This window comes from Chanos chanos, chromosome 6, assembly GCF_902362185.1.
Source record: "Chanos chanos chromosome 6, fChaCha1.1, whole genome shotgun sequence".
Taxonomy (NCBI): Eukaryota; Metazoa; Chordata; class Actinopteri; order Gonorynchiformes; family Chanidae; genus Chanos; species Chanos chanos.
Window position 1 is genome coordinate 29221482 of NC_044500.1, and position 24287 is coordinate 29245768.

Genomic DNA, 24287 nt, shown 5'->3' on the forward strand with positions numbered 1-24287 from the left:
TGATTGTGCCGTATAGAATGATATCGTGGCAGTTACATACGCACGCTCGCACTAACGCGCACGCACGCAGGCACATGCAAAGACCCTCTACACTTTTTTCATGGGGTTGCAGAGACTAATGGTCAACAATTCGGACATAAAAAATGTGAAATCAAATGTATTTAATGGATCAGAGATAGTTTAGAAAGCCCTTTAATCTCAAAACATTTTAAGTTTTCTCCATTTATCCAAGCATCCCTGCTGCAATTTTTAAAATTATTCTCTTGAGCAGCACAACACCACAGGGGCGAAGTCCTCTGGGGAAACTGAATCTTAAGCATATGTGCAATGGATTTCGTAATGTTCCTCAGAATACATCTGTATATTTTCAGGATCTCTGCAAGTCTTAGTGCCTGGATATGAATCTTCTTGACTTTGCGGAAAGTGAATCAGGACAATTGTAGTGACAGACGCAGGACTCGATCCTCATCACTAGGTGCTGAATCACTCTCCCACTGGGACAGAGGAAACCCATTTGCATGGTTCTGGTCCGAAGCGGGCTACAGCACCGGCCATCTGAACAGAGGCCACAGAACTGGGGTCTGTAAGCATGCGTGCTGTAGCAGCCGTGATGCTCTAGGCGAATGGGTAGTGGAGATCTGTGTCTGCTCTTGCACATACCAGTGCCCTGAAATTCAAGCCCATGATGGAGGATGAGCAAGACAGAAGACAAACAGATGGCAAACAAAAACGTATACAGTAAATGAAGTCCTTTTCCAGAAGGACAGTAAATCGACAATAAACCCAAAGTGCATCCGGGGGAAAGAGAAAGGAAAAGTAACATGGGCAGGTTAAACAAAGCCCAATCAGAATAATACTATCAGTCTTGGCCCTTTTTGACTTATTACCTTATGACCACTGTTTACTGAACTGTGTACATTTGCACATGTGTGTATTTATTTAACTGTGAACTGAGCTTTGGAATTAGCTTACTGGTCTTAAAGTGTTCTGATATGAACATAACATGTAGGGGGATAAATCATTGTCATGTTTTCCTTTTTTCTTTCTGCTGCGCTTCCATCCCTGATGAATGCGTGAGATTCAAATCATGTTAAGACAGTTCTTTACAAAGTCTCCTGAGGGTTTTAGGTAACCCTGATTACTCACCATGTGGGCTCTGATTGGTGGTTTAGCAGCATGGCAGGGTCTGATCTGGCACAAACGGATCTGTGTCTGCGGATGGCACGCTCGATTGATGTTAGACATGCGTTTGGACTCGCCTGGTCCACAGCTGCGCGAGCAAGGGCTCCATTCCGTACTCTGTTCGATGCAGTTTGACCACACGCTGTGACTCAGACCTGGCACATCCTGCCAGAACCTGTCTGTTCTGTCCACTGGGGATGGGAATGAAAGCAATGACATCCTTCTAAATTTCATTAAGAACTGCGCTCCTGCATTTTTAATCAACTGGTTAATTTAATACTGACTCAGTTCTGAACTTGCCAATTGGGATTGTTTAAAGACAACTTTTAATCATCTCAAGAACTTGATGATTGAGCTTTTTCAGCTTCTAAAACTTTGCTGGCTGTTTTACAAAATGTGGAAAATGAGGCCTCTGTTCTGGTGACGGAATTTAGCATTGCACAAACACAGCTCGCCAACAAATTTCAAAATGAAACTGAAAAGAGAAGAAAAAAAATCTGTTAAACTCTGAAAGACCACACACTTTGGAACTGGAAATATAATCTCGGCATGGGTACAAAAAAGCCTGTGCACCGGTGCAAAGGCATAAATGTTTCTCCCAGGTAGGTCTCTGGCGGCCGTGTACCTGTGGCAGCAGTGTCCTGAGGAATGCTGTTGTCCAGGCTACCACAGACCCACTCTCGGCAGCAGCGTCCTGGAAGCCTTAGCAGTTGTGGGTTTGGGCAACTCGGACCCAGTGGCTGCTGCATGTCTTTGCACAGAGGAACACATGTGATACCACCACCCAGGCAGTGGCATAGCTGGGCGCATGATGGCTTGAATGTCTGGCCCTCCTCGTACCTCACTCCATTGAGTTCACAGCCAAGCGTGTTCCGATCTGAAGATGAGATAGAGAAAGTCTACCGACTGTACTGAACTAAGTGTTACTAACACTGAAGCAACAAAGTTCTACTTCGGGGATTCTCAATGAAATTTACATGTGTTCCACTTTTTAAGCTGGGAGTGTAAAAGTGGACCAGCCAGGCATGCAATATAATAATTCATGGAACATCACATATTTTAATTATTATTTTGTAGGCATACAGCTTTCAGATTGGCAAATTGAAAACAGACGCAAGAGCAGAGTATGAAATTCAATCTGAAAATTAAAATTTAGATCACAGTTACTCATGGTGTAATTGTTTGTGTTATTCACATGTGTATGACAGATAGGCATATAACTTAACACGAGTTTCAAGTACCCCTGCAGCAATCAGCATTTTTCAAAGCCTAGCAAATGAGAAGTATGAGTTATTTCGTCGGTTTAGAAAGCACCACTGTGAAATTTAAGAACCTGCCTCAGTAAGAACAGCTTCTTAGAATGGTTGACAAAAGAACTCCACAGTTTACAACACAGATCCCTGCATTATGTCTATCTATCAGTTACTGTGAATTTCAAGTGAATTAATGAATCTACTTCTGAGTGAAAAGAAGATTCATCCAGTTTACTTGTACTTCTGTTTTAACCGTGGTAATACTCACCAACACACTCTCCCTCTCCTCCTGGGTAACTGGCACTGTAGTCACACTGCAGACCTCTCTGACTGTCACAAATGTTCTTGTCAGTGCAGGACTCACCCTCCTGCCTGGCACAGATCTGACAACAGCGACACCCGTCATGCACCAGTGGCACACCAGCCGGGCACTGGGGTGGTGGCCAGGGACAATGACATAGATCACCACACAGTTGGCAGGATACCTGGCACAGAGGGTGGAGTTTGGGCGTAATTTGAAAAGATCAAAATCATCATTCATCTGTATCACCACTTCGGTTAGTCCTAAACTCTTGGACAGTTTGGCAAACGTTACCACAGGCATTCAGGCATTTTCGTGGCACTTACAGACTTCTGTTAATTTCCGCTGTCACGTTAACAAAGCTTTTTTTAGAATCTGAGATAAATGTATGAAACTCTGTTACACATTTCAAAAGTTAGAGCAAAGCAGAGGATTCTAACCTGAGTGAATATCCAGAACAGCAGAGAACCGGAGAGCAAACTATCTGTTCTATTCCTCTTCATCCTGAAAGACCAAGCTGTTCTCACTGTCCTTTTAGGATGACTGCGATGCTATTAAGTGCTGGTGTTAGCAAACTCCCTGCCCAGTTTCTATTCATTTAAAGTCTGGGCTCTGATGTCACAGGCGGACAGTGTAAATAGAATCTGGACGCGAATCAAAAATATTTCTAATTCTTCCTTCACACTGCCCGTTTCCGTTTGCCTCAAGGCCTTGCCGTATTTTCCCCTTTCTCAGCAGGCTACTGCAGTTTAGTATGCACCTGTATTTACTTTTATTACTCTGGAATGTGAAAAACAAAAATCTTTATCACTAAAATGTGCGTTTTCAAGATTGAAAAATGTATGACTGTCTTCTGCGCCTCTAGAAAGCCACAGCAGTATTTTAAGAGTAGAGTGGGTAATGAAGACTTGCTGTCTTTGGTAAAGTCTAGAAAACTGTACTAGTTTGATCTCGCCACTCCTTGTACAGTCATGTTCAAGTATCTGGCACATGCCCATAAGAGTTGGTGTGAAAATGCATTTATGCTATTTCAGCATGTTAATTAAGTATGCTGAACTCACCAAAGTGAAAAATGAAAGATCAGAAGCACATGCATGTATTGTGAAAATGATTGTATGGGTACTTATCAAACAAAATGGGCCCAGAGGCAACATGCGCAGGTAATGCAAGAAGAAAGCCAAAGCCCAGGGGCAACATAACGATGTTGTCATACTTGTTCACTCTCCAAGGTTCCTATCTAACGTATCCTTATTATTTATTTATTTATTTTAAATTTATTTGGACTGGTTGTAACATAAAAGATCCATGTCTGAAACTCAGACTTGCCTTGCTTTCTGAATTCACGCAAGTCCATCACCCCTAAATACATGCCATCAGCAGAAAGAAATCTCTGTTACTTTGAGTTTGACAGTGATAAAATCGAGAGTGAGACTTGGAAATGATAAATTCAAGCAAATATAAAAGGCTCATTAACAAGCTGGGGCTGGGTCAGGTTGATCTGTCTCATTATTCGTAGTTTATTCTGGAAATATAGCCTGACCTTATCAATAGACTGACAAACTTAATTTTAATTTATGGTTAAGATGATTAACATTTTTACACTGGGACTGGACAAAAGTAAATTTGTTGTGAGCAGCATTTACGTGCCAGTTGTTAAAATATAGCATACACAACCTCTGAGAATATGCTACCTACAATGTCTCAAAGTGACGTTTGCTCCTTTGTTAAAACTGATTCCTACATCTGCCAAGCAGATAGTTGGTCATACTTCATTTGAATTTGCAATAATGTATTGTACGGGAATTAAGCTTTCCTGACATGTAAAAGAAATGTAGCATTGTGACATCACTACATTACAAAACTAGCGAACCTCTTCCAAGAACTGCTTAAGAAATAGCATCACACATTTCTCCTTGTGATTTGGGTGTTCTTTTTTTTTTTTTTCGGCGTGTCAGAGCCTGCAGTTAAAAGACCTGACCTTTAAAAACGTGTAATTCCTGACTTTCATTCAACTCACATGAGTGTTAAGATAGGCATAGGCATTAGGAGACTTATAAACTAAACTCTGTGGCTTTTCTAGACTGGTTTACATTTGGACAATGTAAAAAGAAGAGAGTTTATTCCAAAGAGCCAGACAAAAATAACAAGTCCTGCAAAATGATGTATGTCGAAATAGCTATGGTGCATTAACTTGAACAAGTAGTGTGGACAATGTAGCTATAGACACGTGAATTGCATTTTGGACTGTTTTTTTTCCCCCAACATCTCAAACTCATGAACACACCATTAATCTAAGTGGCCTAAATACAAACTCCACAGGTCAACTTTAACACAAGGCTCATTTGCCATGTACTGTGTGCACTGCCACATACAGTGAAAATTTTCATCATTTGAATATCTTGCTCTTGAGCTCAAAGCAGAATTATCAGTGCTCATCATTACATTATATCGGCCACCAAGATACTGATCACTATTTCTACAGGAATTCTCAGAGCCTATCTTACTTGGTATAACTAGATATGACAGATTAATCCTGAATGGAGACCTGAATATTCATATTGACAAAAAGAATGACTCCAAAGCTACGGAGCATGTAAATGTACTGGACAGCTTTGAATTTACCCAACGTGCAAATGAAGCCTCTTGTCAGCATGGTAACATTTTAGACTTAGTAATAACAACAGGGTTAAACATTGATAATGTTTCAGTACTTGAATTACCATTTTCCGACCATCACTGTGTGTTTTTTGATGCCAACCTAATCTTAACGAAGACTAAAAGGGAATTTATGGTTAAAAAGAGATTCCTAGATGGTAAGGCTGAAGCAAAGTTCTCTAATATTATGAGATCATTTGCTCCATACAGTTATGACTGCTCTTTAAATGACATGGCTGTAAAATTTCAACAGTGCCATATCATCTTCTTTAAATACTGCTGCTTCACTAAAGGTTAAAAAGAGGTCAACTGACAGAATCTTCCCATGGTTAAACATTAATAGTGTTATGATATTAAGAGAATTGGTCGGGCAGCTGAAAGAAAATGGAGGAAAACTAGGCTCACAGTTCACTGTAATGCATATAAAGAAGCCATGACTGCCTATAACAAAGTAATACGTCTGGCAGAAAAGGATTACTTTTCCAGGATTATTACAGCGAATGCTGGAAAGTCTAGAATATTATTCTCCACTATTGATAAGCTACTCAACACTGCCCCCACCCCTCCACAGTTCTCTGCATCAAAATGTGAAGAACTCGCACTGTTCTTCAGTAACAAAGTAACCTCAATCAGAGCCAGTATTGCTGCTGATGTAAACACAAATGACCTCAGCAAACCCTGTAAAAAAGATGTAACCGAAAATTCACCTGTATTACATTAACTGAACTTTGCAAGACTATCACCGAGTGTAACTCCTCCACCTCATGTACTGACCCTGTACCTGCAGCTTTTTTTAAGCTGGTGTTCGACAGTGTTTCAAGCCATGTGCTGAAGATTATAAATACATCTCTTCAAACAGACATCTTCCCAGATGCCTTCAAAACAGCTGCTGTAAAACCCTTACTAAAAAAATCCAACCTAGATAGTACTGCACTGACCAGCTATAGGCCGATATCCAACCTTCCATTCATTAGTAAGATACTCAAAAAGGTAACTGCAGTGCAAATAAACTCCTTTCTTTGAGAAAACAATATCCTGGAGGATTTTCAGTCAGGCTCTAGAACATACCACAGCACTGAAAGTGCTCTTACTAACATAATCAGCGACCTCAGACAAAACTCTGATAAAAATAAGATCTAAATTCTTGTCATGTTAGACTTAAGTGCAGCATTTGATATGACTGACCATGATATCCTAATCAATCATCTTAGAAAGTTGGTTGGTCTTTCTGACTGCTGGTTCAAAACATACATCAAAGGGAGAAAGTTTTACATCTGTTTTGGGGTCACACAAGGGAGCTGCCCTGGCCCATTATTTTCTCATTATACATGCTTCCACTTGGTGACATCATTAGAGAGCACAATGTATCTTTCCATAGTTATGCAGATGACATGCAATTGTACATCTCTGTTGAACCTAATGATGGTGCAGCTATAAACTCCATTACTTCCTGTCTTTTGACAAAAAATAAATGGATGAGCAGTAATTTCTTAAAGTTAAATGAGGGCAACACTGAAATCCTACTCGTCGGCCCCTAAAACAAAAAGAGAAATTCTGTTTAATTATCTGGGGAATTTAACTCCCTGGATTAAATCTAAGGTTACAAGTCTTGGTGTAATCTTAGATTCAGATCTAAGCCTATAAATGCTACATTAACAAGGTGATGAAAACATAATTTTTCCACCTTAGAAACATAGCTAAAGTGTGGCCATTCAGAAAGATGCTGAAAAACTGATTCATGCCTTTATTTCAAGCCAACTGGATTACAGTAAAACACTTTTTACTGGCTTCCCGAAAAAAGCCACTGAGAGACTTCATCTGACTAAAAACTCTGCAGCTCGGCTATTAACCAGTCCAGTTTTGGCTGCTCTGCACTGGCTTCCTGTGACATTTAGAATTGATTTTAAGGCTCCTCCTCCTTATATGCAAAGCCCATAATGGGCTTGGACCAAGCTACATTGCTAACTCCCTTGTTAAGTATGCACCTTCAAGAACACTGTGATCATCTGCTGCTGGTTTATTTGAGATTTTCAGCAACAGCCGAAAGAAAATCGGGGATACAGCCTTTGTCAGTTACACCCCAAAGCTATGGAACATACTACCTATAGATATCAGGGAAGCCAGCTCTCTAAATATTTTTAAAAGAAAGCTAAAAGCTTATCTCTTCACTTCAGCCTTTAACTAGCTATGACTTTCCTTGCACTTTGCTTTGCACTTATGCACTGCTGCACTTCTTTTAAAATACTGTATTTTACTTGATTTTATGCACTCAATGTATTCAATTTTTTTAAGATTATTTTTATTTTATTAAGTTTTATTTTCAATCTTATGTTCTATCTTATTTTCCCTGTGTTCATGTTCATTCTATGTCTGTTTTCATGTGAAGCACTCGGTGCGTGTAATTTCTGTCTTGTAAAGCACTTTGAGCTGCATTTCTTGTATGACCATACAAATAAGTTTTGTATTATTATTATTATTATTATTATTATTATTATTATTATCACAGTGCATGATAAAAAAATAAAAAAACCTTAAATCCAAAATTCTGCTTATTTCATTCACTCTTGTATTAAAGGATATGACTAAAAAATGACCTTCCCTTTACTGAGGCAAAATGGTCACCATGATGTGCATGTCACAATCCTGTCTCAACATTTCTCCCCCCCAACCATTCAACACTCTGTGCAGTCGGGCTTTTTGATTACTGGTCTTACCAGCTCATAGACTGATTTTCAGACTCACCTGTGTCTCATGCATTCACGATAGAAGATTTCACCCAGCAAGGTCATCAGGATCTCAACCTGGAGGTGCTTCAGCTTCTTTCATTGAGACAGTTCTTACTAATCACCCGGACCAGCTATGACAATTTGGATCTGATATGAAATGGGAGAGATGATGAGGATGATAGAGTGGTTTTAAACCATGGCCTCTCCTGCACCTCCTCCATTGCCAAGAGCCCCTCAGCCCCCCCCCCCCCCCCCCCCCCCCTATTTTTTGCTGTTGTTGCTGCAATGCTATGTTTTGCACAAAAGTCTACATCTAACTTGTCAGATTCTTCCAAGGAGGCAGAAGTGATATCATCATTATCTAGGAGAGCCCTGGAATTGGCAACTGCTGTGATTGCGAAGGGAGGCGAGGAGATTAATTCCCATAAACCTTTTAACACACTTTTTAAGAAGGTTTCTGATCATCCCCTGGTGGGTGCAGAGGGCAGTGACAAAGTTGTTACATTGAGGACACACACTGCCACAGTCTACGTTTAAACCTTCAGGGCCATTCCACTGGGTGGAATGAACTCGCTTTGTGCACCATGTTGAGAGAGGTTTATAACATGAGCTTGCCTGTTGGGATGACAACTTACGTCTAGACACACTGATCACAATGTCTATCTAAATTGACATTCTTCTTCGTGAACGAAGATGTCCCAGCCAGTGGATTTGGAACACCAGCTCTCCCACTGACCCTGGACCAGAGCCTATGCAAATTGCTTTCATATATCTTTTTGAGGAGGAAAGATGATGTTCAGTCACTTAGATGGGCCTTTACTGGTACAGTGGAGAGAGAGACAGGGCACCTTAGAGTGCACTGTCCAGTTAGATTGTTCCATCCAGGGGATGAATCAAGCCTTGGAGACCTAATCCACCCCCTCCTGTGGTAAACATTCCTCAGGCTGTATTTTCAGCCAAGTAGTTCTTAGTTCCAGTAACAGTCCACAATGACAATCCACCTTCCGTCGTTTCTGCCCTTACAGATTCTGGGCCAGCAGGTAATTGTACCAGATACTGGGACCTCATATCAGCCATTTGAGATCTCGCTTTTGCTCCCATCACCAGTTCCATTCAGACTACAGTTGGAGTCATTTATCATGAGCACCTGCCCTTTCTGGTCATCATCACCTCACCCGTACATTTATCAACTCTCTGACTCCCCTGGTTGTAATGACACAATCCAATTATTTCAAGGAGTAAAATGGAAATTACGTCATAGTCCGGTTGATGTGTGGAGGTTTTTGTGGGGTTATAGTCTGAATCAGCAACACAGTTGGTCTTGATTTGTTCCATGGGCAGAATATGCACACAGTGCCCTAAAACATTCTTTTACAGGTCTCACTCAATGCACTCTGGGATACCAGCCTCCCCTGTTCCCATGGAATCCTAGCCAGACCTTGGTTCCTGAGGTTGAGCACTGGTTTCGCGGCACAGAGTGCACCTGGGAGGCGGCCCATGTTCAGTTGCAGAGGGCTGTACCAGATGACAAGGGTCAGGCTGATTGCTACTGCAGTCAGGCTCATGGCTTCCAATCTGGGGACAGGGTCTAGCTATCTGTGAAGGACCCTTACCCTTGCCCTGTCAAAAACTCAGCACCTGGTTTGTGGGTCCAACCAAGTTTCGTGCAAACTCCAACTTCCCAGTGATTTCAAAATTTCACTTACCTTCCATGTTTACCTTCTCTCTGGTGATTTCTACTCCCCTGGCTGATGCGGTCTATGTTCCATGTCCGTCTCTGGATATTGATGGATCTTACCGGCTCATAGACTTATTATTAAACTAAAATGTGTTTCGTTCATTCTCTCATGTTCTATGTGTTTAAACCCCTTGGTCCCAGTCTACTCTTTGCAAAATCTGACAGTACTTATGTTTCTGAGCCCTGTCATTGCCTTGCCTTATCTGAATTCTGTGTTTTGACCTAGTTTCTGTATTGCCATTTATGAGTCTGTCTGTCCTGTCTAACCCTGTTTACTGTGTACCAAGTTGTGGACTGTTTAAGTGACCTGGATTGCTGAAAGTCATTAATAAACCAAGACTTGAATACATGTGTCCAGCTTGTTTAGAATTACGTGACAGTGCTCCAGTTAAATGTTGAAAACACTTTACAAAGATACTGACAAATGGTGATATCTTTGATATTCTATTAAATGTCTGAAATTATTTTTAGAACATTTATAACAAAGTTGAAAAAGATGACATCCAATTGTGATACACAATATCAAATTTCAGTATCTTCAAAATATATGTAAACATGCTATCATATCGAGGCTGAACTGCGCAGCAGTAAACTACTGTAGATGAGGCAGTAAACTGCCAGTGGAATAGCCTGAATGGTTTAAAAAAGAATGCTGGCGGAATAAATTTTGAGAAATACCCAAGGAAGGAATTTGTGAGACGCTTGGTGCTGTAAAAAGTATTCATTCTGTCACTGATATAGTGGCCTTCATGTTCTCGTTTTAAACTGAATAAAAATTGTTTTGATAGAAGAGACTATGAGGACTATGCATGTAATGATGACGATAAGATTTAAGGAAAAAAAAGCTTGCACATGAATATCAACATACTTCTGAAAATAAACGTGTCCATTGTATTGTGTGGTACAAAATAACATCTCCTGGACAGTTACTATTTTTAAACATTGAAGTCCACGCTGACTCTTGCCTGCGGTGAGGATGTATACCTGGTCACCATTCTTCGCTGTACAGCAGCCTTTGAACATGAACGTAATGACATCACTGTTCGTGACGCATGTGAAAAAATATCAAATCAGTGCACCGACTGTCTCGGTGTGTTTGGTCGGACTTGAGAACGGTGTCTGATTCACAGAGTAAAGACGTCTATATTGTCATCTCCGAGTTAAGAACTAAACAAACAAACCTGGAGGAATCGAGGATAAATCGGTGGCAATTCAGGAAGAAGACGGCCTTTGAGAGATTGCGCTTCCTTTCTTAGGTGGACAATGGGCGCCGTCTTGGGGGCCTTCTCCATCGCCAGCTGGGTATGTTAACTTTAAGGATAGATTTATTACCACGGAATAAAATTCCACAATCGAATCTTGTCGATGAACAAGTGTTGCTGTTAAGGTTACCAGGATCTTATAGAGGCTGATGATGTCATGTACGCAACAGGTCCGAATATGTGCCTCGGTCTACGTAGAGATAGATCAAAGTACGTACAAATTCACAAAACAGTTTGATATTTTCTACGAAGGATTGATTTTCTTTGTGATATTGACATAGCGGTTTATTCACTATCATAGTGACGGGGAAAGGGAAATAACGGTTTGGGCGGACTATTATTGTATAGCCCAGCTAATAACCGTGTAACAAACTTAAAGGGTTAATAACACCAGTCATCCGTTGCGCGTATGCTTAATGAGATTACTGCCATTGTTTTGTCATCCAAAATCAAAGTGAGCACAGTACGTACTGTATGAATGATCTCCTTAAGCAGTTTATTCAAAGCATAGCAGAATATATTTTATTATTAGACTATGATACAAAAACTGTCCAGGTTACGGAGCTGGTAGTCGAGACACACTAAGGTTTGCACACCTGTATTTCTACGAGCGCTCGCTTTTCTCTAGGCAGTTAGGTGAGCGTGCGCGCGTGTGTAGATCACGACAGCAGAATGTCTTGAGATGTAAATCCTGCGTGTTTTTCCTCATTGCACGAGGCCAAAACTGAATTGCCGCTCATTGTTTTGCACTTGAGATATCGCAGACACCGTTCTTTGCTGATCCAAAGTTGACCTTGGTTGTCTGACCATGGTATTAAGTTGTTTACAACTCCGTAGGTCCCTGCTTAAGTAAGGTGTCTTAAAGGTACATTCCACCATTCATTCCGCTACCACGACGAGTTTGCTTCAGTTTTGTGCTGTTTTGGTATCTGCCTGTTCTGGTGTTATTATATCAAATTCATTAACGTTTACGCTTAGATGGTATTAAAACTATTAACACCATGAATGACGAATGAAAACAGTTGTTTTCCCGAGATTCAGTTCTAATGTTAATCAATTAAATTAATTTGTTTTAAATGAACCTTTATGTGAAGCTTTTTATTATTATCCAAACAATATTACAACTAATAGGCTATATATTACAAATAATGTAAAAATAAAATGAAAAAAAGCAAAACAAAACTGCTGTTCCCGTACAAACCTTGCTCTTCCATTATTGACACTCCTTCTCTGTCTGTCTGTCTGTCTGTCTATCTATCTATCTATTTGTTTTTTTAGGTGCCATGTCTGTGCAGCAGTGCAACATGTCTTATGTGCAGATGCTGCCCACACAGCAAGAACTCCATAGTGACACGTGTGATCTATGCCTTCATCCTGCTGCTGGGGACTATTATCGCCTGCATCATGTTGTCTCCTGGTGTCGACCAGCAACTGAAAAAAGTATTTTTTTTTAAGCTAGATTAGACCTAAGATTCAGGTTCATACATGTATATACATACAAACACACACACACACACACACACACACGTGTGTGTGTGTGTGTACATACAGAAGATACTTAATACATCAATTAAATTACCCTTAATTTCCTGTCCTGAATGGTAAATGCATGACACTTTTCTCTGTGTCTACAGATTCCAGGCTTTTGTGACGGAGGTGCAGACTCGGGAATTCCAGGCGTCCATGCAAATATTAACTGTGAGATTTTTGTGGGGTACAAGGCAGTGTACCGTGTCTGTTTTGGCATGAGCGTGTGCTTCTTGGCCTTCTCTGTTCTGATGATCAACGTGAAGAACAGTCGAGATCCCAGAGCGGCCATCCACAACGGGTCAGTAAATTCAACGAGACGCGAGTTATATTTCAAAAGGAGAACAGAAATAACGCTTATTTCTGTTATTTCTGCTTTCACCGACACATTTTTAAGATGAAATCCACATGGCTTGTGTGATTCTTTTTATGTGACTTTTTTAGATTCAAGAGTAAAGAGTTCATCTTCAAAGAAGCATTCTCCACAGTAACACATACTCTGTACATTTTATTTGATTTATAATCTAAATAACCATGATAATGACCTTTTATGACTATTTTACTTAGTATTTGCACCTTTTATAGCAGCATTTTTTTTTTTTTAAATGCGGGCTTCACATGCCAAAAGACCACTGAAACACTGTTCTGGGAAAAAAAGCCTCATATTTTCTCTGATTATGATTGTGTCACATGATCGTCATGCTCTAGTGCCTCACCCTCTCAAAAGCACGGGGTCACTACAGAGCCTTGATTTAACACAGCTCAGACAATGAGTGCTAATGTTCATGGAGAAATAAAGTGGATCTCCCCCCCCCTCTCTCTCTCTCTCTGTTAGTTACTGGTTTTTTAAGATTGCAGCCATGGTGGCAGTCACAACCGGTGCCTTTTACATTCCAGAGGGGCCTTTTACTCGGAGTAAGAAACCAAACCAAATCTATCAGTAAATGTAGAACAGTATTTGTTTAGGGTTGTTATGTGTGTATGTACTGCTGAGGGCCTGTCCCTGTGAGATACTGATGAAAGTGGACTCCACAGCTGTGTAACTGAATCATCACATCTCCTAGCAAACACTGGCTGACAGGCTTTTTGTGGGTGTTAAAATATTTGTTTAAGTGATAAGACCATTAATGTAGAATTATAAGTACGTTATCTGAAACCCATAAAGTTGTACCATTTTAGTATAGGGCTATTGCTTGTTTGTCTTGTGTAAAGAAATGTCTTGGCAGTTGTGCAGAATGTATATAACTTCACCTCTCAGAAATCCTTTCTGTTCGTATTCGGAGTGTATTATAATATGTGTAGTAGGCTTGGACAGAAAGAGTTTCTAGAATAGTCGACAATAATCTCTGATGTGTTTATTCTTTAACGGATTTTTGTTGTCTCTTTGCTTTGACTAGCTTGGTTTGTTGTGGGGACATGTGGAGCTTTCTGCTTCATCCTTATTCAGCTTGTTCTACTGGTGGACTTTGCCCACTCCTGGAATGAGTCCTGGGTGGATAACATGGAGAGGGAAAATGCCAGGGGCTGGTATGCTGGTATGCATGAATATCATGATTTTGTCTTACTGTGTCATTCATGAACAAGTGTTTTGATTTTCTGTAAAAGTGTCTCGGTCACAGAAGGTACTAAACCATTGTAATTACAATACACATTTTGTATTGTAGTGCTATTTAATTATGTAAAGTGATTTGGGCTACATTTAATACAGCCAGCTTAAACAAAGTATTAAGGTTTCAGAAAGACCACCTTTATTGACTGATTTTGTGATTTACCCAATTCCAGAAAAAAAAGAACAAACTTATAATGAAAACCAGTTGCCCAAATGACAGGGACGAATGTGTTCACCCTTTACTCATTAAGTGGGTTTTTGTAGCCTTGTAAGAATTCAGGTGCAGCTTTGTAAAAAAAAAAGAAAGAAAGAAGAAGTGAGAGCCCTGTGGTCTGGTGGTCTAGACAGTCTGAGTGTGTTCACTGATAATGTTCTTTGTTTCCGTTCTTGTATGCAGCCTTGCTTGCCGTAACTGTACTGAACTACATCCTGTCCTTCATTGCTATTGTCCTCTTCTACGTTTTCTACACTCGCCCAGAGGAGTGTGGACTCAACAAGTTCTTCATTAGCTTCAACATGCTTCTGTGTATCACAGCTTCAGTTATTTCTGTACTGCCCAAAGTCCAGGTAACCAGTATTCACACAGGGTGTGCCTTTTATTCAGCAATGCTGGTGCATCGTAAACTGTTTAAAACCAAATATGAAATTCAGAGTTGCTTTCACTCTTTCAGTGGTTAACCACAACAACGTATGCTGTGGGACCATGTTGGTGCTTGTTTTGCATGAACCATTTCTTTGAATGTCTGTTTCTCATTTCTGAGCTGACCTTTTTTAATTTGAACAGATCTTTAATGTTGTGATTTGCTTTGTAGGAATCCCAGCCCAGATCTGGTCTTCTTCAGTCATCCATCATCACGCTTTACACTGCCTACTTGACCTGGTCAGCAATGACTAACGAACCAGGTGAATACACCAGAGAACATTTACAAACCCATGCCTAAGTTAGTAACATAGTCAGAGGTTTTATAAACACGAATTGATGACATAAATTTACTAATGTAATCATCATAAAATCGTGAATGTTCAACATCATTGTCCTGTTTTCTTGCTCTGTTTGGCTGGAGCTGAACTGAAGTCCTGTCTCTTCTCTCTCTCTCTCTCTCTCTCTCTCTCTCTCTCTCTCTCTCAACATTTCACAGACCGCACATGTAACCCCAGCCTGCTTAGCATCATCCAGCAGATCGCTGCTCCCACGCTGGCTCCTCTGGAGGTTGAGAACCAGACAGCTGTGATCATTGTGGAAACAGAGGATCCTGTGCCATCGTCCCCATACTTGCAGTGGTGGGATGCTCAAAGCATTGTGGGATTGGCCATTTTTGTGCTTTGTATACTGTACTCAAGGTAAAACACTACGAGTAACCACAATACATTGCATAGAGTGTTGTTTTTATTTTCTGTTGTCCCTCATGACTAAAGAACAGGAACATTTAATCAGCCTTTTTAAAGCCTGTTTCTCTTGTGTTGTTTCCCTGTGGTAGCATACGCTCCTCCAATACGAGTCAGGTGAATAAACTGACCCTGGCATCTAATGACACCACCATTCTGGAGGAGAGCTCCACAGGAACTCCCGAGGAGGTGGAGGAGGGACAGGGGCCGAGACGAGTTGAAGACAACGAGAGAGAGACAGTCCAGTACAGCTACTCTTTCTTTCACTTCATGCTTTTCTTGGCTTCACTTTACATTATGATGACTCTCACCAACTGGTACAGGTCAGTGTTGTCAATCTGTTTTTATCCATATTTGACCTGTTTACCCTCAAAATGGACTTTAAGGGTTGGTAAATGGCCACCATTTCTTGTTTACTGTCTTGGTTTTGGCCCTAGGCACAATAATTTTGTTTTTTCCAAAATACTCTTTGGAAACTGGAAGCTTTATTCGCGGCACCCTGAAAACACCATACCTTTGTCCAGTCCACAAACTATGCCCAAACTGCCACTGACTTTAAACAATAGTGCCTTTTCTTATTTTTGAACTGTATTTGCTAATGCTGACCTCTGTGAAGTTTTAGTTACATTGGAAGTAGAAGTGATTCATTGCATAAGCTAATGGTATGGCCAAATCTTCCTAACAACTATTCTAGCCGACAGATAAATATTAGTAATTAAGTGAAATATAATTTTCAAATTATGTTAAGTATTTATTGCTGACCCTAATTTCATTATTGTCTCCATTCTTAAATATTTCTCTCTCTATCTTCCAATACAGCCCAGATGCAGACTACAACGCCATGACCAGCAAATGGCCTGCGGTTTGGGTGAAAATCTCGTCCAGCTGGGTGTGTATCACCCTGTACGTGTGGACACTCATCGCCCCGATGGTCCTCACCAACCGTGATTTCAGCTAGAGATTTTCGGTTCATGTCTTTTGTGATGTGTCACTGAAAAGAAGACATGTCACTACTCCATAATCTATTCACATTCATTCGTTTCAGTGTCTTTTCAGAGTACAAGATACCACATTGCCTTTAGTAGATGCAGATTTTCCAGTTGAATTGTAAATGGATTTTTTGGTGTTTTGGTATTTTTTTTTGTGCAAGTCTTACAGTGGATCTTTTGTAACATTTTCCCTCTCAGTCTGGTAGTGTGAATTAGTAAGCCATGTTATGTAACCTGTGGATTTTTTTAACGGGACCAGCAAAGTCATGTTACTTAATAGACTGACCTTCATTCCTGTATATGATGAATATTGGGGAATAGGTGTAAAAAGAATGAATTGATTCCAGTTTTATCCATACACTAGTCATGCTGAGGTTATAGTGATATCAAACATGCAAACTTTGTTTTTGCATTCCTTTCTCTGTCAACCAAACGACACTACTTGTTAAAATGCAAGCTACTAGTCAAAGACACGAATTTATACATCTAAAAAAATCAAAGCTAAATTGATTTTGTGACACATGTCTGTATTATTATCTTTACAACAATCTTGCTTTGTTTTAAAAATTAATTTAAAATTATGTACTTGTTTGCACATAGAATTATGAAAGCTATAGTATTATGTAAAATCACTCAGTGGTTTGAATATATTTTTGGATATAAATGATTGAGTTGTTATTGAGCTTGTCAAGATTTGTTCACAAATTGATTCGTCAAATATCAGAGTTGTCACAAGCTACTGTAGGTTGCTGCTATGCCTTAAATGCCTTACCTCTGTTTCGCTCACTGTTTTGTATTTCAGATTGTGTGTTTGTTTGTAAAGCTTTAGTGAATCAAAAATGAGAATCTAGCAGGGTAGAAAGGAGAAAGTGGTTTCTCACTCTGTCGTTTGATGAATTTAAGCACAAATATGAGGACTTCTGGCAGCACAAATTCTTTTTTTGGCAAATGAAACAAAGCCCTCTGGCTATTTATAGAGTTCTCTGTACTGCTCACTGTAATACCATATATAGATATAGCTGATCTTCTTATTTAAATCATCTTCTTTTCTGACCATAAGCACAGTTAGATTAGACAGTTGAACAGCAGTTCAGTATCAGAATTACAAAAGTTGCACTTGTCCATTCAATGTAACGTTAATGTAAAAAAAAAGAAGAAAAAAGAAAGAAAGAAATACATCTTCATCATAGCAACAAGATGAGTCGCATCACAAGTGAGAGTGCATCACAGTAATATACCAAAAATTTGATTCACAAAGGCTAAATCATGGATATGCTGTTCCAGGATATTCTCAACCCAATTCAGGTTTAGTTGCATTTTTGAAACAAACATATGGAGGTAAGCAGATGCTAAGTAAAGGCATATTTTAAGATTGCCTCCAAAAAAGACTGAAAGATCAGACCTTTCTCAAAAATGTATTTTGGGTAATATAAGCTATTTATAATTGAGACATTTATGCTTGTACCAAATATGTTGAATATTTTTACTGCTCTGTATACTCTATGTTTCTGTCTTTGCATCGGAGCTGAATTAAAGGAGTGTGTAGGCCGAGACTGTATCAGTTTTTATCTGTTTCATTCAAGAGATGGGCTGGGGTAGGGATGGGGGAGGGAAGGGGGGAGGGATGGGGGAGGGAAGGGGGGAGGGATGGGGGAGGGATGGGGTAGGGATGGGGTAGGGAAGGGGGGAGGGATGGGGTAGGGATGGGGTAGGGATGGGGGGAGGCTGAGAAAGAGAAAGAGAAAGTGTGCTTTTTAAGTGATTCATTCTTGTTACCAACACACCTTGATTTTGGTCAAATTAGCTTTTTTTAAACATTAATACATTTTTCTTTTCAATACATTTTAATACATTAGGGAAAAATTATGTCAACAGCTTGTCAGCATTACAGAGATGTTGATACGCTCCTGTATATTCAAATATTTCTAATTCTTCATTCAAGAGTTTACTAGCTGGCACATCCAGCGCATATAGTCAACTCATCAGCAAACATCAGTGGTCAGTATCCTTTAAACATTATTTACAAAAGTAGTTCAGACGCATTTTAGGTTTTCACAACAATGCGTTTCTATGTAGAAAAAAGCATACAAAGGGCAGGAGAAAATAAAAGAGCAGTGTGATACAAATATTACTGATGCTGAATAAAATTTCTGCAATACTTAGAGTAACAACTGCAGTTGTAAACAATATTTTTGTACTGAACTGATAGTCAGTACCTCTCAAACATTCAGTATCCAGGTGTGACAGTTTAATTAAAAATTAAGCACCCAAGCATGAGATAGATTTTTCCAAAACAACTTATTAACGCAAAACTTTTTTACCCAATCACACACGGTAGATGTGATCCTTGCCTTACAAAACTTGAGCGTCCTCACAAGAACTGCACACCATCACATAGTTCATGTCTTTTGATAAAATTGTCTGTATTGTGTTCATGGATAACCTGGAGGTTTGGAGCTCTGTGTGTCCAGTTGTGTAATTCCACACGTGGACTGCTGAGTGCTCGGACAATACAAGCACTTCCAACAACAATCCAAGGAAATACTAATATCCTGGCCTATAGTTCAGCCCAGGATTTGGAAAAACCAGTGCTGTGCAGCATCTCTTTACCCTATCTTCAGATCAGACAGTGTGAATTCTCTCTCCTCTGGCTCTGTCTGAGCACAATGCTCCACCACGCACCTGAACACGGCGTTCAGATCGTGTTTCCTGGGGGTCAGTTTGAGAAAGGTCCACATGGAGTAGAGGCCGTTGATGTTGAGACTGGTTGGGGAGTTGAAGACACCAGCTGAGACTGTTTCTCCATCTCTAAACCAGGTGACTGTGACACGGTCTGGGCAGAAGTCTTTCACACAGAGGTTAATGGTACACTCTTTGCCCTCCTCTGGCTGTAGCGGGTCACATTTGATAAACATCACGCTGGGAGATACACCTGAGAGAAGGTGCATTCATTTTTATAAACAGGTTCATTTTTCTTACTTTTAGAACAACATCGCACATGCATATGTGTTCGGCTGTCGACGAGGATGATAATGAAAACACGAGCAATTAATTAAGCATTTAAGTAATAAGTATTAATTATTTAAGTATTAAGTATTAAACAAGTTTTTATATGATTATTTGGGTTATGACATCAGCACTAATTTCCTACTCTACGTGACAGTTTTACTTTTCAGTTGAATCTTTGCCAACCCAACCAGTAAACACGTAACAGCTCACCTTGTGTATTAATGTGATAGGTGACATCCTTATACTGTGGTGCGGGGAAGCTGCTGTGGTAAAGCCGACAGGTACACACAGTTCCGTCGTCCACCGTCGTAACAGTCAGCTCAGTGGTACTCCACAGGCTGTACAGTCGCTCGTGGTCTGAGAATGGCCCAAACTGTGTGAACTTTTGCACCATTTCTCCGTTCTGCTTGTACCACTCCACTTTAATGTCCTCCGGGTAAAACTTCTCTACCCGACAACACAGCACAAGCACTTTTCCCACCTCTGGGATCTGAGGGAGGCTTGAGATATGAAGAAGGGACGGCCTCGCTGTGGAGCAGGTTTAGAAGATCAAATTTAGAAAAAAAAAAGATCATTTCTGTTTGGTTATTCCTACTGAATTCTGTTTTTCATGGGATATTTTTAATTCATTCCATTTAACATCAGTGGCTGTCATTTCTGGCTTAGCCTACGTAGCAGTAATTTCATCTGTTTGATTATGGTTATCTAGGTGAATAAAACAGAATGTGTCTCATGTGCTTTTCTCTCTTCGTAAAGTTTAAAGCGGGTTTATATTCAAAATGCCACAGATTACCTTTGACATTTAGAATGATCTTTCTGAGAAACTTCTTTCTTCGACAGAAAATGACACAGCAATACATTGTGCGATCCTCCTCGGTGCTCAGTGAGACTGAGAGAGTGGAGATGTGATGAGTTCCCTCTGTGTGTAAGTGTGCTTGGTCAACGCAGGACTCTATTCCACCCAACAGGGTTTCCCCTCCAACACCATCTGAAATTGTTTCCACATCTACGCAACTCCCCGGGGGGATCTTGTACCAATGTACTTTGAGGTGTCTTGGCTTGACCTTTCCCACGGTGCATTTCAATTCAGTTGGCGTGTTGGCATAAATGATCTCAGAGGTGGAGATTTCAGACACCACTGGTGGATCTAAAAAGAGGTTGTGAGACGTGGACCATGTAATTGTGTAACCGGATGCACAGAGCACATTTTGCTTCAAAACATTCCACTCAATCGGTTAAGAGTGTTGACTGAAAAGAAGATGTATAGAGCCACAGATAAGACAGGATATGTTGATTACCTCTGTGAAAATGCTTATAGAGCATCAACGCTCCACCCAAGATAAAGACGACAACACAAATGCTTGACACAAATGTGGCTGCAATCACTTTTCTGACGTCAAAGGGTTCAGCTACATCTGGAAAAATCGGTTATTCAAAAATAATCCAAAAATCAGTACGCTAAATGCACCTGATATCCACATAATAATAAACTAGCAGTAAAAGTTATGAATCCAGTTTCTTCACTCAGTTATACAGGGTTACACTTATGCCATTATTTTGGCAGGTATGTAACATTTGGGGCTTTGAGAGCCTAGCAACATTATCACTACAGCAAGTGATACATAAATTGCTGAACTTTTCATGGAAGCAGAAGCAAAGCCATTCATTTTAGGAAACGCTTAAAGGCACTAAAAACCCACCTTGTACTGTCAGTGATAGGTTTTTGCTGTACAGTGTGGGGAAGGATCTGTGTTTTATCTGACAGGTGTACAAGGCTCCACCGCTCGGAATGGAGTTTCCATGGACGGTGATGCGACTGCTGACATTGTAGGTTCCATCCTTATTTGGCACCGGCGTTCCAGTACAGATGTCGCATAACTCAGGCTGTGGACCATTGTGGCTCTGCCAGGAAATTTTCAGCTGCTCTGGATAGAAGCCTATGATGTTGCAGAGTATGGTCTTCTCCTCTCCCCTGGTCACTGTGGCTTGTTCTGGAAGAGACACCACAGGCCTCGCTAGACGAAAAAGGAGGATGAAAGAGTGGGCTTTTACTTGGTACTGTCATCATATTTGATATAAAATGCAATAATGAACAGAACACATCTTATTAAGATAAAACAGGTTTAAGAAAAACAAACAAACAGCCATACAAAAATGATCTAATCTTCAGTAGCACTGAGGGACAGTAACATTAGTGTACATATTCAGTTCTTCAGTGCAGTGGGCATTAAGTATTAAATCACAGCGTTTCGGAAAAACACTGACACTCAAAGTAATATTGAGTGATTGAGCAGAATAACAAAATACAACCACCTTAAATAAATCAAACAGAAGAGGACAAAAACTTGTGTTGACAAGGACAAGACCAGAGGGTTGCACTTGAATTACCTGACACATCCAGGCGAACAGTCCTTTCATACCCATCAGGCCTTATGATGATCCTGCATGAGTAGATGCCCTCATCACTAACTGCTGTCTTCATCAGGTGTAGAGATGCGTTGCCTTTAAGAAGTCCTTGCACATTTACATTGTAACCACTCAAGTGCGTTGTTACCGTGGTATTTTCGAAGGCAAACAATATCGTTTTGGTGCCAGCTCTGTTCACCTCCCACCAAACATCTAGAGTGTTTACTTCCACACTACTGGGTGGTTTAAAAGTGCAGCCAAGTGTCACAGAAGAGCCTGCTAAACAATGCTGACTCTCCAGGAACCCTTCAAGGGCAGCTTTTAAGAAATAACACAGGAATTACATTGTGTCTCTTCACATGAAAATAACAGGAAATGTTTAGAAAGATGATTGATTTGGTCAGCACCCCATATGGTCATGAATGATTCATGTAAGCTGGACAAACAAAGTTTCAGCAGTCAAAAAGCTACCATGAAAGGTTAATATGCCAAAAGTCTATTTATTGCATTTCAGCAGGAATTTCACAGGAATTACATTGTATCTCTTCTCATGGAAATAACAGGAAACATTTAGAAAGATGATTGATTTTGTCAACACCCTATACGGTCAAGAATGATTCAAGTAAGCCAGACAAACAAGGTTCCAGCAGTCAAAAAGTTACCCTTAACTGCTAATATGCCAAATGTGTATTTTTTATATTTCATCAATGCATATTTATTCATATTACAATGCAAAGGCGGCAAAATGAAAGTTCATTTCATCTGTGTACCATCATTGACCTTTGTTCCTTTCTTAGGAAGAGAAGAAAGCGAAAACTTTGCTCCATTAAATTTTTGTGACATACACTGATTTGAGTTACACACTGAGCAAGAGCCACTTCTTACCTGCATAAAGCAAACAGATAAGGACGCACTGGATGAGAGTTTTAAGGCCAAACAATCTTGTAACTACTGAATGATCCCTCTCCATGACGAATAAGCTGTACACCATTTGGAGGGGAGAAAAACTACAGCTTTGACACTTCCTATTGGTTAAGACACTGGTCAATCCACCTACCAATGGACTGTAGTGCCAGCAGGAACTTCAAATAGCAGACTAAATGCCACACCCCAAGAAAGCACAAAGGTCTTCTAGTCTGATGACAAACAGAGCAAATAACCACACACTACTTCAGTGTAGGCATTTCTGAACAAGACAACACATACTAATGAACCTGAACTTATTTTTAATCTGTATTTCTGGTACTTTTCCACTGTTGTTTTGTTTATTTTCGAAATATAACCAAAGGCTCTAATTGAAAAAGCTACATTTGACTTTTTAAAATTTTGTCCTAAAAATGAAGTGAAATTGTTTTTAGGCAGCCAAGTAAACAGCTGCCCCCTAGTGGTCAGGGGTTTGCAGAGGTACCTGAGCATTTCTCACCCCGCTGAAGCCATCTCGTGCTGTATCTGTTCGAACACCGGTTTCATTCTTGAAGTTCGCTCTTGTTTATTCTGCAATTCTGTCGAGGTCCACAGTGCAAGGAGGACGCTTGTCTCCTCCAGGGACCAAAGCTGCTTTGATTTCATGTCCATACCGAAGCTCTGGCTTTTCTTTTTCTTCGTTGGACTAGACGCTATACCAGCTCTGTTTTTTTTAAAAAATGACAGCTACAAAGTTTTAGTTGGTCTTGTTGGTCATGATAATCCCGCCCCCAGCCCCTTACGTAAGCGGTTCTTGGTTCTAGCCTAGCAAAGTATTGGTGGCAGTCTGGAACCAGTTCTTCTGGCGGAGAGACAGTTCTTTGGCTGTCGAAATGCAAAGAACTGGTTCCAGATTATTAGGCACCGGCTCTAAACCGGCCCTCCAACTGCCTCGGAGGAAAAGGGGTAATAGTGCACATTTCAGTCTAAAGAGACGCTACATTAGATCCTTTGAAGAATCAGGGGAGACAGTTTTTATTGGTCTGTTTGGTGTGCCAAGACATAGTGTGATTTAACATCATGCACTGTCCAAAGGCTCAGCCTTGTGCTTTTTTTACTGTTTAATCAACTGAAAGCAATATAGTATAGTTTGAAAAACTAGCTAAATGTGCGAATAATATGTATTCAATTGGAAACATAGGAAAAGGTTTGTGCTCACTGATAGTTTCCACTGCATTTCTTGCTTTAGAAAGACCACAGGCACATTCAATCAACAAACTTTCTTTATTAGGAAAAAATAATCAAAACACAATGTGACATTTCTAATCTTGCAGGTCAGAT

At 40.2% G+C, this 24287-nt stretch overlaps 3 protein-coding genes across 3 annotated transcripts; 1 reads left to right on the forward strand and 2 right to left on the reverse strand.

The window, feature by feature from the left end:
- Positions 1-385: 385 nt before the first annotated feature.
- On the reverse strand, positions 386-9682 carry LOC115815281 (WNT1-inducible-signaling pathway protein 2-like). The gene is made up of 5 exons (XM_030778239.1): positions 9521-9682; positions 2704-2920; positions 1808-2059; positions 1147-1373; positions 386-667 (listed from the first exon to the last, which is right to left on the reverse strand). Exons 1-5 carry the CDS (start codon positions 9680-9682, stop codon positions 386-388), a joined length of 1140 nt encoding a protein of 379 aa, XP_030634099.1.
- A 1258-nt stretch (positions 9683-10940) lies between these two features.
- On the forward strand, positions 10941-18179 carry serinc3 (serine incorporator 3). Its single transcript, XM_030776815.1, has 10 exons — positions 10941-11157; positions 12396-12557; positions 12752-12945; positions 13480-13559; positions 14042-14179; positions 14651-14820; positions 15066-15156; positions 15393-15594; positions 15732-15962; positions 16459-18179. Exons 1-10 carry the CDS (start codon positions 11119-11121, stop codon positions 16595-16597), a joined length of 1446 nt encoding a protein of 481 aa, XP_030632675.1. The 5' UTR covers positions 10941-11118; the 3' UTR covers positions 16598-18179.
- A 23-nt stretch (positions 18180-18202) lies between these two features.
- LOC115815282 (uncharacterized) lies at positions 18203-20497 on the reverse strand. The gene is made up of 4 exons (XM_030778240.1): positions 20431-20497; positions 19848-20165; positions 19311-19560; positions 18203-18353 (listed from the first exon to the last, which is right to left on the reverse strand). Exons 1-4 carry the CDS (start codon positions 20495-20497, stop codon positions 18203-18205), a joined length of 786 nt encoding a protein of 261 aa, XP_030634100.1.
- Positions 20498-24287: the final 3790 nt, after the last annotated feature.